The sequence below is a fragment of the Loxodonta africana genome, chromosome 2 (assembly GCF_030014295.1).
Source record: "Loxodonta africana isolate mLoxAfr1 chromosome 2, mLoxAfr1.hap2, whole genome shotgun sequence".
NCBI lineage: Eukaryota > Metazoa > Chordata > Mammalia > Proboscidea > Elephantidae > Loxodonta > Loxodonta africana.
In genome coordinates this window covers 222,748,422-222,764,304 of record NC_087343.1, presented here as the reverse complement: position 1 = coordinate 222,764,304, position 15,883 = coordinate 222,748,422, and the positions used below count along the sequence as shown (strand labels likewise).

Genomic DNA, 15,883 nt, shown 5'->3' with positions numbered 1-15,883 from the left:
ATCATTCTACCACATTAATGCACTCAGTGCCCCCTAATGAAAACCTCCACCTCCCCGCCTGTGTGAGGGGGTGAGGGTAACTACCGTGTTTCAATACATGGTCTGGAAACGTCCCTAAATACTGTCATTTTACTACATTTCCAAGAAAAGTTTCTCTTTTTATTTTTTGGTCTCATTTTTACGCCACAAGAGAATCAAAGTTAACTTAGTGTTTTGTAATTTTCAACTTTGTAAAACAGCAAAAAGAATGTATTTAAAATGTGTGCAAGAGAATAAGGCCAAAAATGCTGGTTTGAATTCTCTTACAACAGGGGTTGATCCCGGAGGCTGGATGGGAGGTGGTGATTTTTGTAGTTTTTTGTGGGGCGTCCACGTAGTTATTTTCACGTGCCCTGCAGAGGGTGTGGTACTTGGCAGAACTCTCTGAAGGAAAATGTTTTCCTCTCTCAAACCACCCTTTATACTGAAAACTAGGAAGTGGTTAATTCTGTCCTATATAGAAGCAAGCATTTCAGCCACCAGGAAAGAAGAGTCATTCCAGCATCAGGTAATGATTTGTCTCTCCGACACTGAGGAGTTGTGAGAACTGCAGTTCAGGACAAAACCGTATTGCATCTGTGTGCCTGGTTACAGTCTATGAGGTGAAGGCAGATGGCGATGACGTCGCCGCGCCCGAGACCCTGCAGCCCCTGACTTGTCCCGGCTCTGCCTCCCCCAGGTGTTTTCCTGTCGGAGCAACATGAACAAGCACCTGCTGACCCACGGCGACAAGAAGTACACCTGCGAGATCTGTGGGCGGAAGTTCTTCCGGGTGGACGTGCTCAGGGACCACATCCACGTCCACTTCAAGGTGCCCGCGCCGTGACCTTTCGCTCCCTTGCGCCAGGTCACCGAGGCGGGAGGTGCCTTGGGTTCCCCGGGGTCTGCAGCCTAAGGTAGCTGTCCCCCAGCCAACTGGACCTCTCTGAAATGAGCTCCTACTCTTCTGTTTGCTTCGTCTCCTGCAGCCTGACTGCAGGACTTGAGTTCAAATCCCTCCACTACTGGTGCGTGCTAGGAGAAAGCAGGAGTCAGAGAATGGTGGCGTCTGCATCCCTCCCGGCCTCTGTGGAAAGTGGGCAGTTGAGTGGGGAGCCTGGAGGCAGCGGTGTGGATGTGGTGTGATCCTTAAGGGCTAGGAGAAGGCACCGACCCAGAAAAAACCTGAAGAAACAATAGCACCAGTAACAGCTACAGTGGAGTCAGCTCCAACTCGTGGGGAGCCCGTGTGTGTCGGGGTAGAACTGTGCTCCACAGAGTTTCAGTGGCTGATTTTCCAGCAGTAGATCACCAGGCCTTTCTTCCGAGGCACCTCTGGGTAGACCCGGACCTCCGGTGTTTCGGTTAGAAGTTGAGCATATTAACCATTGGCACCACCCAGGGACTCCAAAGAAATACTGCGTGGTGCCCGAGACTGCAGTGAAAGTGAGGTGCTGGCCGCTGCTGAAGCGTCTTGTCCTCAGCAGCTCCCAGCCCTGAGGCCCAGGTGGGGATCTGTGGCAGGTCTGAGAGAAAGCTTCAGGGTGAGGCATCCAGAGCGGGAGCGATTCCGGAGCTTAGAGGAAGAACCCTGTGGACCAGACTGGGATGGCTGACAATCCTGGGGGAGCCGAGAGCTTAGGGGAAATGGGTTTAGAGAGACCTCGTTGGGATTCTAACCACCTTGTCCTAGCTGTGGGACCTTTCTGACTAAACTAGATGCAACCAAGGTGAGGGACCTAGCTTGCTATGAAAAAAAAAAAAAAAAAACAATTGTTGTAGAGTCAACCCTGACTCGTGGCGACCCCAGGTGTGTCAGAGAAACACTGCCCTCCGTAGGGTTTTCAATGGCTGATTTTTCTGAAGGTAGATCACCAGGCCTTTCTTCCAAGGTGCCTCTGGGTGGACTTCAGCCTCCAAACTTTCAATTAACAGCCAAGTGCATTAACTGTTCGCACCACCCAGGACTCTGCTTTATGGATAAAAAAACCAAACCCTTGCCGTCGAGTCAATTCCAACTGGTAGCAACCCCACAGGACAGAGTAGAATTGCTCCATAGGGTTTCCAAGAAGCGGCTGGTGGATTCCAACTGCCAACCTTTTGGTTAGTGGCTGAGCTCGTAACCACTGCACCACCAGGGCTCCACTTTATGGATACATAGTGCTAATTACAGCCACTTGCCCTCCTGTCTTCCTCAGGTCTCACTCTTTTTAAAGGGTGTTGCCCTTTCTTCGCTAATGGAAAGCTTATGCAGAGACTCAGTTTGTATCAAAGGAGACAGTGGCCAATAGGAGAAACAAAACAATAGGCCTTTGTGAAAAATCTCTGTGTTTGAGAGGGAGGAGAAAAGGAGGAGAGATACAAACCTTTTCCAACCTTCCCAGAATCCTAGATTTAGCTTAAACCTAAAACTTTGTCTCAGGGCCGAGCCTCCTGGCAGCGCCATGGTGAGGAGATGAGACAGGCTCTGAGGCTGCTGTGAAGGTGCCTGTCACTCGGGACCCAGCCTTGTGCTCCTCTAGCGTGTAGAAGGAACATGGTGGGGCATTTGTGGCTTAGTGGTAGAATTCTCTCCTATCTGGGAGACCAGGGTTCAATTCCCAGCCAAGGCACTCCTCTGTTGGTGGAGGCTTGTGTATTGCTGTGATGCTGAACAGGTTTTAGCAGAAATTCTTCCTCATTTGTTCAGACTAAGACAAATGAGGAAGAAAGGCCTGGCAACGTACTTCAAAAAATCAGCCAGTGAAAACCCTATGGATCACAGTGACCCAACCTGCAACCAATAGTGGAGATGGTGCAGGACCGGGCAGTGTTTATTGTTTTGTTGTACGTGGGGTCGCCATGAGCTGGGGGCTGACTTCATGGCAGCTAACAACAGAATGAATACTGAAGATGCATTTCTTGTGGTCTTTTTATAGAGAAATTAGCAAAACTTTAGGGATACCCTAGTGTGGCCTCACAGCAGAAACCTTGGAGGTCCCTGATCTCCCCCGGCTGATAGGTGACACTGTTGAGGCCCAGAGAAGCTAGGCGCACAGTCCCACCCAGCACCAGGCCCAGCTGAGCCCAGGGCTGCGGGCCTCTGCCCTCACCCCAGGGGAACCAGGTCCTGGGCATGCAGATTTCACCTGAATGCAGGCAGGGGCCTGGTGCTTGACTGTCAGAGAGTCAGGTGTGTCCTAACGTGAGGGTTTGAAACCTGAGGGCCCAGGTTCAAGCTCTGCCCCGTGTGTGACACACAAAGGACGCCCTGCATATCAGAGGCTGTGCCTTCTCCTCTTAGGTGAGTGATTAACTGCGATTAACTGCTGCTGTGGGATAAATCCCAATGAAAGCTTTGGCCAGCGTTGTACCTCTGTCTTCCAGGACATCGCCCTGATGGACGACCACCAAAGGGAAGAGTTTATTGGCAAGATTGGAATCTCATCCGAAGAAAACGATGACAATTCTGACGAGAGTGCTGACTCAGAGCCTCACAAGTATAGCTGCAAAAGGTGCCAGGTAACTCCACTGGCCTCCGTGTGAATGCCCAGCCACGGGAAAGGAGGCTCCTAACACAGGGCTGCCCACACCCCACATGCTTCTTGTGTGCTCCCACCCACAAACACTCTGGCTTGTTGAGTTGTGCACAGACTGGGATGCACCACACACACCCTGTGCCAGCCGGGGCACCCCACACACCTCCCCGTGCTGTTCAGGGTACCCCATGTACCTCCCCATGCCATCTGGGGTACCCCACACACCCCCTGTGCTGGCCGAGGCATCCTACATGCCTCCTCATGCCGTTTGGGGTATCCCACATATGCTTTGTGCTGGCTGGGGCACCCGACACACTCCCTGTGTTGGCCGAGGCATCCCACATGCCTCACCGTGCCATTCGGGATACCCCACATAGCCTTTGTGCTGGCTGGAGCACCTCACACACCCCCTGTGCCATTTGGGGTAACCCACATACCCTTTGTGCTGGCCTGGGCACCCCACACACCCCCTGTGCCATTTGGGGTACCCCCACATACCCTTTGTGCTAGTGGGGGCACCCCATTCACCCCTGGTGCTGGGCTCCCATGCCACAGAGCACATTCTGGAAGGCTGGTCTGTGTCACATGTGTGTGGGTCCCACCATGTGGCCCAGACCACACCATCACTCACATCGCTCTCTGCCTCACACCGCTCTCTGGGCCCCGTGCCTTCACGCCCAGCCATGTGGCTCCCAGGAGTGGTCCATTTCCCTGAAGCTCAGCAATGCTGGCCTCAGGCCAGGCTCCGCTCCTCCTCCTCCTCCTTCCCCAGAGGCCTTCCCCGAGGCCCACCCTAGAATGGAAAGGGGCATCTGCTTAAAGAGAGAGTGGTTTTGTTCCCGTGGGGCTGTGCTCCTCATTCTACCTGGCTGTGCTGGTGGCGAGGCCACCTTAGGGCCAAGAGCCCACGTTAGGGCCCAAAGCCCACCTTAGGGCCGAGAGCCCACCACAGGGCGGAGGGCCCACCATAGGGCAGAAAGCCTACCTTAGGGCCGAGAGCCCACCTTAGAGAGCCCACCTGAGAGCCAAGAGCCTGCCTTAAAGAGCCCACCTTAGGGCAAAGAGCTCACCTCAGAGAGCGCACCTTAGGGGCAAGAGCCCACCTTAGGACCTCTCTGCTATGGGGGTGCCAGGTCCCCTCTGAACACAACACCCCTCCCAGGATCCCCAAGCACCTCACCACCACGTGATTGTTGGGAGGTGGGGGTGGGTGGTCATGCACCTTCAGAGCCACCCAGGAGAGGAGTAAGGGGCAGGGAGGGGGAGATGGGGGCAGAAGACGATGAGGGTCCAGGGTACCATCTGGAGGGGAGCCCAGGGTGGGGGCCTGGCACTCGCCCACCCAGGAGGTAGGGAAGGAGCTGGAGGGGGACTTGGTAACCCTGGCCCCTTGGCAGCTTTGTGGGTGCCTGTTCTGCCTGCCCTGTGGTGACCCCTCTGCTCTGGTGTGAGTCCTGGCTCTCAGAGAGCACCTGGGGGAGTGTGGGAATGACATAACTGGCTGAGCAGGACCAGGACCTGCAGCGCCCACCCTCTGCCTGGGCGTCACAGTGTCGCCTGTCTGTCTGTCTGTCCTCGGTGCCCACAGCTGACCTTCGGCCGGGGGAAGGAGTACCTGAAGCACATCATGGAGGTGCACAAGGAGAAGGGCTACGGCTGCAGCATCTGTCACCGCCGCTTTGCCCTCAAGGCCACCTACCACGCCCACATGGTCATCCACCGGGAGAACCTGCCAGACCCCAATGTCCAGAAGTGAGGCCCCAGGCGGGGCGGCCGGGGGGAGCGGCCAGGGGGGCAGACACGTTAGTGGGCCGCCTGTAGCCTCCCGGCCAGGCTTGTGACAAACATGCTGTGGGTTTTTCCTTCACTTCTTCACAGACCTCAGTCTCGGCCCAGTCACCGTCCCAGCAAAACTCATGGCTCTGCGAGGCAGCCTCACAGAAAAAATAGAATAGTTCTCACCCGAAACACCCCCCATCCCTGCAGTAATTACCAAAAAAACCAAACCAAACCTGTTGCTGTAGCATCTTAGTGACCCTATAGGACAGAGTAGAGCTACCCCATAGGGTTTCCAAGGAGCGGCTGGTGGATTAGAAGTGCCGGCCTTCTGGTCAGCAGCTGAGCCCTTAACCACCGTGCCACCAGGGCTCCCCACGGTAATTAGGTCCCTTTCATACTGCCCCTCGCCTCTGGCACCTAGCTCACCATCGGTGCTATCTGGGCAATTCGAGGGAATGAATTGTCCTATTTAGAGACAGAATACTTGAGTTTCTCATCCAAACAAGGGGCCCTGGTGGTGCAGTGGTTAAAGCGATCGACGGCTAACTGAAAGCTCAGCAGTTGGAAGCCACCAGCAGCCCCTCAGGAGAAAGATGTGGCAGCCGGCTTCTGCAGAGATTTACAGCCTTGGAAACCATGTGGGTTCACCGTGAGTCCGAGTCAGCTCTACGGCAGCGGGTTTGCTCTGGGATCAGCCACACCGGCCTGTTTACTCCCCTTTGCCAACAGGGGCGTTTAAGCAAAGGCCTGCTTCCTGCCTCGGGGGCCTGGTCCTCAGTGCCTTGCCTTTGGTTTCAGGTACATCCACCCCTGCGAGATCTGTGGGCGCATCTTCAACAGTATCGGGAACCTGGAGCGGCACAAGCTCATCCACACAGGTGGGGGTGTGGCCTTGGTCAGGTGACTGACTGCAGGGAGGGGGACGTAATGTGAGTTCTCGGGGTGCTTCCTGCGGGCAGTGGTCACGCCCGACGTCCCCCTGGGTGAGATCCCACCCCTTTCCCCAGCTCCTGCTCCACCTGCCTCGCCCCCCAGCACTGCCCACCTGGCCCTGCCCCTCCTGGGCCCTCAGGGCGCCTCCTTGCCAGAGAGTTCGCAGAGGGGAGGGTCTGCGACACAAACGAAGAGACCCTCATGGCCTTACTGTGGTTCTTTCTCCGTTACAACTTCTGCGTGAGAATCTCAGGTGTGGATTTTGCAGCTTTGAAATGTGGGTTTTTGTTTTTTCTTTGAGGTGTGAAAAGCCACGCCTGTGAGCAGTGTGGCAAGTCCTTTGCCAGGAAAGACATGCTGAAGGAGCACATGCGCGTCCATGACAACATCCGCGAGTACCTGTGCGCCGAGTGCGGGAAAGGTACGCGGGGCCCCAGGCCATGCTGCGCCAACCACGGCGGGTAAACCAAGCCACAGCCAAATAGGCTCCACGGTGTAGGCCAGCCGCTGGGAGACGCAGGAGAAAATGCCACCACGGCTGTGCCGACCACAGCGGGTAAACCGAGTCACAGTGAAACGCTCCTTATAGTTAGGCCAGCCGCTGGGAGATAAGAGAGAATGCTGCATTAAAGCTCCGTAAGAGGAAATATAAATAAGGACTTGGTTTTATATAGCGAGATGTGAGAGTTGTCACCAAAGCTGTGTCTGAGGTCAATCCATAGACTTAAATTATTTACTTGAAAAAAGAGAAGAAAAATGTGGCAAGTATCCAAATCAGGAATTTAGAAGATAAAGCAGTCTGAACAGCACAAGACATGCTAAATTTAAAGGCACAAACACATGATTTTAAAAGTGGGAAAATATAATGGGAATCCCTGGGTGGTGCAGATGGTTAAGCGCTCAGTTGCTAACCAGAAGGTTTGAGTCCACCCAGAGGTGCCTTGGAAGGAAGGCCTGGTGAGCTACTTCAAAAAATCAGGCATGGAAAACCCTATGGAGCAGAGTTCTACTCTGACATAACGAGGTTACCACGAGTCAGAGTCAACTCCGCAAAACTTGTTTGGTTTAAAGTAAGAAAATAGTGCACCATACAAATGTTTAAAGCATAAAATTACCCTGAGAGCCCCACAGGGTCTGACGGTAGATACAGAGCCCTCAGCACAGGAAACACGTCTGACTGAGATCAGCTCTACGTTGGGAATAATTCACCATAGCCAGCGAAGCTTTATTTTAATAACATGTCACTGCTTAAATAAAGCAATCTACTAATAAAACATCTCAAATAAACAAGTGAAATAAGAAAAATAAAAGATAATCCCAGCACAGGCTGACATTTCAGCCCATTTCTGTGTTTTGTTTTGTTTTAAAGCTGTTTAAAAGATTTGGCGTGGAGGGTCCATCTTTGGCTGTTTCTGGTGGCGGCCAGATCCCCTTGTATGGTGAGCAGCCAAGACAGCCCCACTCAGATAAGGAACAAGTCAAGCTGCCTGCGTTGCCATTAGGATTTTTAAAAATTGTATGTTCCACCACCACCTGTCTGTCAGTGTGTCATACTGTGGTGGCTTGTGTGTTACTGTGATGCTGGAAGCTCTGCCACCGGTATTTCAAATACCAGCAGGGTCACCCATGGTGGACAGGTTTCAGTCAAGCTTCCAGACTAAGACTAGGAAGAAGGACCTGGCGATCTACTTCTGAAAATTAGTTAAACCCTATGGATCACAAACACACACACAAATCTTATATATTCCATAAATGGTTTTATTGTTTCCTTTGATTTTTTAAAAAAATAAAACAGTAATGTGTGAAGAAAATAAAAGTGCCCCATAATTCCACTAACTAGAAATGTTTATTATTGTTGCTAGTGCCATCGAGTCGATTTCTGCTCATGGCTACCCCATGTATGCAAAGTAGAGCTGCTCCATATGGTTTCCAAGGCTGTGACCTTTGGGAAGCAGATCACCAGGACTTATTAGCACATTTTAAAATAATTGTTGTTGTTGTTAGGTGCTGTCAAGTTGGTTCCGACTCAAAGCGACCATACGTACAACAGAACGAAACACTGTGCGGTCCTGTGCCATCCTCACGATCGTTGTTACTCTTGAGCCCGTTGTTGCAGCCACTGTGTCAATCTATCCCATTGAGGGTCTTCCTTTTTTTTATTTTAAATAATATAACATGTAAAAGGTTAAAAATATTAACCGCAGAGACAAGCATAAAAAGCAAAGTTTCCTTTTCCCCTCACTGCAGACCCTGGTCCCTCTCCCCGCAAAGGTGGCGGCTGTCGTTAGTTGCCGCTGAGTTGGCTCTGACCCACGGCGACCTTTGTATAACAGAAAGAAATGTTGCCCAGTCCTGCGCCGTCCTTACAGTCACTGCTATGTTTGAGACTATGGTTGCAGCCACTGTGTCAGTCCATCTCGTTGAGGTTCTTCCTTGCCCTCACTCGCCCTCTACTCTGCCAAGATGATGTCTTTCTCCAGCGACTGGTCCTCCTGAAAGTCTTGCCATCCTCACTTCTAAGGAGCATTCTGGTTGTAAAAATGGCGGCATTAGATCGCCTCATCTAACTTCATGAAGGGAGAGAATAATCAAGATCAGCCCAAAGCTGATTCCTGTGCAGTAGAGGTCAGGCATACCTCTACCGTGCAAATTTTAAACCAGTTCTGACACCAGCCATCCCTCCTATGGCACTCTCTATTTCCCTGCTCGTTGGTTAATTTGTTGCAATGGTCACACAGAACTCGCAGACCACACTCATGATTATGGGGATTATTAGGGAAGTAACAGGTTATAATTCAGGATCAGTATCAGCTTGGAAGTCACAGGAACAACTCAGGATACAGTTGCTGCCACGCCCTGCTTGGCTTCTTCTCGGCTGTGCCCACAGGCCCGCAGGCCCCTCTCTTGGCCTCAGCTCTCACTCTTGCCTGGCTTCTGCCCTGCTTGGGTAAGTGTTACAAAGCTGGTTAGCTCCACCAATAAGTGCTCCAAGGCACCCCACTCCACCAGCAAGCCTCCTACCAGAAGGTGCTCAGCTCTCTCACTCGGCCAGGAAGCCTCCTGCGTCATTTCACGCCGATCTCCTGATTCCCGCTGTCTCACGCTGCTGCCACTCACAGTGTTACAGCTTTCCCGGGTTACAGCTCTCTCTGACTCCTGGGTCTAGGAGGTTCTCGGCGCAGGGACCCCGGGTTCAAATGATGCGCTTCCCTCCTGGTTCTCCTTTTTAAGCCTAGTGGGATGGCAAAACTGACCAATCCCCTTGATGAGCCACAGGCACTTTATTTGCATATCTCAGCAATCATGGCAAGAGTTTTACATACTTTATTTGCATGGTACCACCCCTGCAAGGGTTCCATGCACTTTATTTGCATAGTCTCAGCCAGTCATTTAATGAGAGTCACAAGTCCATGGCTAGAAAGGCTGTATAAAAGCGACTCATTGCACTGTACTAGTTGTATTGTTTCTAAAACTGATTTGTTTGTTCTTCTGGAAGTCCGTGGTATATTTAATACTCTTCACCAGCACCACAATTCAAACATGTAATTTCTTTGGTCTTTTTACACTATGCAGCTTTCGCATACATATGAGGGATTGAAAAGACCATGGTGGGTCAGGCATACCTTAGTCATCAAAGTGACATCTTTGCTTTTTAAAATTTTAAAGAACTCCCCAAAGGTAAATCTTCTTGCCTGTCCTCCAAAAGAACTTTGATCGGGGCAGCATCGGTATATTGTTTTATTGAAAAAGTAACAATTTGCCTGGCCCAAAGGTAAATAAATAAGTAAATTAATAAACTAAAAATCAAACCCATTGCTGTTGAGTCGATTCTGACTCATAGAGACCCTATAGGACAGAGTAGAACTGCCCCCTAGGGTTTCCAAGTCTATAAATCTTTACAGAAGTAGACCGTCACACCTTTCTCCTCCAGAGCGGCTAGAGGGTCCAAATCACTGACCTTTCGGTTAGCAGCCAAGTGCTTAACCACTGTGCTACTAGGGCTCCTTAAATATATAAATAATAAATGAAACAAATGGGTATCTAAAAACAAGTTATTACTGCCTCAGACCCACCCCATTTGCCCTCTTGCAAAGAACCATTGTCAATAGTTTCCTGTGAAGACTTCTAGAAATTTCTCTGTATATCAAAGTGATCGCAGTGCTGGTTTTCCCAGTCTGGCATTGCCGGGTACCCAGTGTTTCTTAAGTAGGTGCACACTGGTATTGCAGCAGCCTCTCTCAGCTTTCTTGGCTCACTTTCCAACTGTAACGGCCCATACCTGTTGCCATAGCTCCTGCAGCCCCTTCCTCCACATGCCACATGCCACACACCACACCAGCAAACCTTACCCCTTCTGTCGTGTCTTCGCTTCCCCCCCTCCTCCCCACTCCCGCTGAAAGTAAAGTCTTTTTAAAAAAGTGAGGCGCCCCGTGTAGAGCAGCTTGGGATTGGAAGGGTAGAGATAGACAGTCATGGCATGGATCGAAAGCCCTGGGAAGCTGGAATCGAAGCCACGTTTTGAAACGCGTTTTTATATTTGAAGTGTATTAAACATTTAGTTTCCTGAGTTCTTTAAGTGAATTCTGAACACTTCAAATAAAATGTTGGTATTAATACTTCGGTATTTATTTCACGAAATACCAAAATACCGGCATTGGGTATCCCAGTCACTAGCACCTGCCAGCAAACACTCACAGGGTCCGTTCTTCCTACAAGGTATCCTGTACCTTGCTTTTCCTCGACTTAAAAATAGAGAACTTAAAGACCTGTTCACATCAGAACAGACAAATATTGCCCGTATTTTCTCTTAAAATCTTGGTAGGATTCCATAATGGGGACTCCTATAACCAGGCCCTTTATCCCATATATTAAGTTTGCTTTTGTTTTTTTTCTTTTGCGGTCTTTTAGTGTTACAAACGATAGTACAGCAAATGTTACTATACATTATAAGTTTATACTTCTTTTTTCTAGAAATTCTAGAGCTGATTGTGGACTTATTTGATGCCACAAGACGAGGGGGAGAGGCTATTGAAAGCAGGGAGTGTTCTGTGTCAGCAGAGTGGTGGCTGGTGTGGAACCGCTGGGGGATTCCCAGGTGTCATCAGTAGCTAACAGAGAACATACCAGAAAATTGCCAGCTGCCGTCACGTTGACTCTGACTCATGATGACCCCATGTGTGTCAAAGTAGAACTGCTCCATAGGATTTTCAATGGCAGATCTTTTGAAAATAGATTGCCAGGCCTTTCTTCCAAAGTGCCTCTGGGTGGACTTGAACCTCCAACCTTTCAGTTAGCAACTGAGCAGAGTTAACAATTTGCACTTTTCAGGAACTCCTATCCAGGAAAATATCTTGTTCAAGATCCCATCATGGACTATGACACACACATGAATAACCTTGTGAGACCTGCATGAAGAAAACCACCAGACACTTAAAACAACGGCATGCTCATTCTAGACTTGCAAATTTTAAGTATTTAAAAAATATGTCAGTTTTCCCCAGAGTGAGTTGCAGATGTGATGGAAGCTTAGTCAAGATCCCAGTAGAGGGTGCTTGCCACTTCTAAGCTGTTTCCACCAGGTGGTAGTTTGTGGACATAAAAACGATTTGCAGATTTTTTTTTTTAATGGAAATAAAAACATCAGCGCCACCATTGCTGGCTGTGGGTGGTGTGGTTAGGATGTGGGGTGGACTTTTTTGTCTCTTCTGTGTGTTTTCTGTGTTTTTTTTTTTAATGACCGTGCAGTATTTTATAATTTAGAGTAAGTTCATTCTAGAATCTGAATTAGGACGAATGCTGGTGTGGGGCCAGCTCCCTCTATGCCCTTCATTACCCACCTGACTTACCTTGGCTTGAACGAACTGGTATCAAAGACTAGAGCCCAAGTGCCCGCTGCACTGTTCATAACAAAACCAACCAGTTGCCATGGAGTGGATTCCAACTCATGATAACCCTGGGTGGTGCAAACAGTTAATGTGCTCATCTGCTAACCAAAAGGTTGGAGGCTTGGGTCCACTCAGAGGTGCCTTAGAAGACAGACCTGGCAATCTATTTCTGAAAAAGTCAGCCATTGAAATCCTATGGCAGACAGTTCTACTGTGACCCACATGGGGTCGCTATGGGTGCCATTCATAGCCTGGGGTAACTCCTGATGCTGGGGGGTGAAGGGAAGGGGAGGGAATAGGCATGCTCCAGGCCTTTGGGGCAGAGTATAAACTAGTGGGGGGGAGGGGGTCAGTCGGGCAGTGTCTGCCAAAATGAAATGTGACTGGACACGTGCCACGTTTATAAAAACATGTGGATGGTGTGTGAAGATACGTCCCAACGTGTTGTCCATCCACAGCACTGCCTGTGATAAAACGACCGAATAGTCGGGGTTCATCAAATGAACTCTGGTGCCTTGGCCTCAGGGCTCTGGGCTGGCTCTTCCCCAGCAGGGGATGCTGTCCCCTAATGACTCGGCCCCCCCGCCTTCTTCCAGGTCTTTTCTTCAGAACAAATCAAACGCTGCCCAGTCCCGCGCCATCCCCATGATCAGTTGCAAATCAAACCATTGTGATCTGCAGGGTTTTCATGGACTGAGTTTTAAAAGTAGATGGCAAACGCTTTCTTCTGAATAGCATTTGGCTGTTGAAAATAATGCAGTCATCAGGTTTGTACTGGCTGGAACGGACGTGCTTTGCAGCAGAAGCAGAAAGACAAGTTGGAGACCAGTATCAAACGGTAGCCCCTACAGAGGCGGCCGCATGGTGGAGGAGGTGTGGCCGTGGAGCTGGCTAGGCATGTGGGGCCAGAAAAAGCTACCCAGATGTGCACAGGGGAGGCTGTGAGTCTACAGTCCGCCTCTGGAGGGCAGGACCTCTGATAGCCTGATTTTTTTTTTTTTTTTTTTCCACTATGCCTGTGTGTGATTTTTTTAACCAAAAAGATTAGAAGTGATTTTTTTTTCCCCAGGGAAAAGCCCTTTCGTAGTTGGCAGTTGGCCCACACATGTCCTTCCCACCCCCATAACATTTTTCCCTCCTGACTCAGGACGACCCCAGGTGCGCCAGAGTAGAACTACGCTCCACAGGGTTTTCAGTGGCTGGTTGTTTTGGAAGTAGATCACCAGGCCTTTCTTCCAAGGCAACTCTGGGTGGACCTCCAACCTTTTGGTTAGCAGCTGAGAGCATTCACCTCCCACCGACTCCCCCAAGTAACGTAGCAACCTGTTTCTGGATTTACAAGGCAATGTGGACTTCATGCCGAAGGCTTTGGCGCCCTCTACTGGCTCAGTTGTGTCGAGTTTTTGTGGCTTTTCACAGATCGCCGATTTACCTGGTCCAGGGTTTAGGACTGGCAGGGGCTGGTGAAAATTCACCTCTGCATCAACTAAGATGTAGTTTCCCAGGCAACCTAGTAGAGCAAATTGAGTTAGAAGGGATCTGCTCAAAGCTTAAGAGATCTGTTTTCAAGCACAGGAGTTGTCCTCCTACCACCGTGACCCCTAGGAGTAATGATAGCCCTTGTCGGCTGTCAGGGTTGGCATCAGGGTTGTTATCTGGAGTAGCGATGAGTCGGCAGTGACCTGCCCTCTGCCTTATGGCAGGGTCTCTTGCAATCCACGGGGCAGATCTTTAAGGTTTCCCGGGAATCACCATCACCGTCTCCCCTGCGGGGCTCGTAAGCTGGGCCTGAGCCCACCAGGAGTAAACTCCCAAGCCACTGACCCTGTGTCTGGGTGTCTGTCACCACAGCCTCCCGAAGCCGTCACACGAAGCCTTCCTGGGCAACACTGGCTCGCCTGGATGGCGTGCCTGCCCTGTTCAAACTCCATCCTCTAACCCAAACCCTCTCCCTGCTGGTCTGATTGTAGCTTTTTTCACCTCTTTAAGATTGGCATTGTCAAGTTAAACTACGGGAAGTCGGACATCGATATTATACCGTTTAAGCCACACCAGGTACCCGTTGCTGGCTAGTCCGCTCTGACTCGTGGAGACCCCGTGTGTGTCAGAGCAGAACTGTGCCCTGTGGGGTTTTCAGTGGCTGATTTCTCAGAAGTAGATCACCAGGCCTTTCTTCCGAGGCACCTCTGGGTGGACTCAAACCTGCAGCCTTTTGGTTAGTAGTTGGGCACTTAACCATTTGCACCACCCAGGGACTCCTTTTAAGCCGTAGTGTCTAATGTCAAATGGCTTTATTCCTAATTATAATTAACATCTATGTTATCAAGATCCAGAGGAAGCCTTGGTCAAACTTCTACATATTTGTATTTTGACTTAAGAAGTTATTTGATTGGGTCACAGTGGTGAAATCTGGGCATTTGCTGACAGCTGCTACCATTGCACACACGTCCAGTGCAGCCTCGGCGCCTTACAGACGAGCACGCATAGCTCTCACCATAAGTCTACAGCAGCCTCCTGGGGCACTGGCCTCCTGGGGTCTCCTTGTGGGTAGAGCCGGGTGTCTGCCCTGGAGATGAGTCGCCCTCACTCTTGCTCTTTCTGCCCAGCAGGCCCGCACTTTCTGACAGCTGTGCCTGCCAGAGCTGATGAGCTGGGCACCATCCACGGGGCACTGGGTTGGGTGTCCTGGGATTGGAGTGGGTTCGTGTGTACCGGGGTCAGGCATCCCAGGATCGAGCAACCCAGGATTGGGTATCGCGGGGTCGGGCATCCCAGAGTCGGGCATCCCAGGCTTGAGTGTGGGGTCGGGCGTCCCAGGGTCAGGCATCCCAGTGTCAGGCATCCCAGGGTCGGGTGTCCCAGGGTCAGACATCTCAGTGTCAGATGCAGGTTTGGGCATCCTGGGGTCAGGCATCCTAGGGTTGGGCATCCCAGGGTTGGATGCAGAGTCGGGCGTCCCAGAGTCAGACATAGCAGGGTCAGGCATCCCAGTGTCGGGTTCAGGGTCAGTCATCCCCGAGTCGGACATCCCTGGGTCGGGCATCCCAGGGTTGGGCATCCCAGGAGCGGATGTGGGGCCAGGCGTCCCCTGGCCGGGCGTCCCAGGGTCACTGGCAGAGGAGGCCCGCTCACCCCCTGACCTGCTTCTGTCCCGGAAGGCATGAAGACCAAGCACGCGCTGCGCCACCACATGAAGCTGCACAAGGGCATCAAGGAGTACGAGTGTAAGGAGTGCCACCGCAAGTTCGCACAGAAGGTCAACATGCTGAAGCACTACAAGCGCCACACGGGTGAGCGCGAGGGTCCCCGGGCCGCTGTGTGTTTGGGGGGTCTCCCGTTAGAGTGCGCTCCCTGAAATAAAAGCAGACAGGCTGGTGATGAAGCACTGATATGGAGAACCACCTCGCTGCTCTTCCTTTCCTTGAAAAACCAGTTGCCATTGAGTCAACTCTGACTCAGAGCGCCCCCACGTGTGTCAGGGTGGAATTGTGCTCCAGAGGGTTTTCAGTGGCTCATTCTTTCGGCCTTTCTTCTGAGGTGCCTGTGGGTGGACTTGAACCTCCAGCCTTTTGGTTAGCAGCCGAGTGCTTAACCATTTGCACCACCCAGGGCCTCGTCATCTTCTCTAGACGCCCAATAAGCTTCAGTCTTCTGGGTGAGGCTCACGGGAGCTGTGGGGAAGTAGCTACGCTTCCCCGAGAGCTTCCCTCCCGTCAGCTCCTGATTACGCTCAGTGGAGCACGCGTGTCA

The 15,883-nt window shown here is 51.2% G+C and overlaps 1 protein-coding gene across 5 annotated transcripts in view; it reads left to right on the top strand.

The window, feature by feature from the left end:
• The window catches only part of PRDM15 (PR/SET domain 15), a 124,226-nt gene that overhangs the window by 90,317 nt on the left and 18,026 nt on the right, over positions 1-15,883 (top strand). For all 5 annotated transcript variants that reach the window (XM_064279486.1, XM_064279488.1, XM_064279487.1 and 2 more), the window contains 6 exons: positions 719-850; positions 3,385-3,519; positions 5,125-5,288; positions 6,114-6,193; positions 6,550-6,669; positions 15,292-15,423. In XM_064279486.1, coding sequence (XP_064135556.1) covers positions 719-850; positions 3,385-3,519; positions 5,125-5,288; positions 6,114-6,193; positions 6,550-6,669; positions 15,292-15,423 — 763 coding nt within the window. The remainder of the gene's footprint in view (positions 1-718; positions 851-3,384; positions 3,520-5,124; positions 5,289-6,113; positions 6,194-6,549; positions 6,670-15,291; positions 15,424-15,883) is intronic.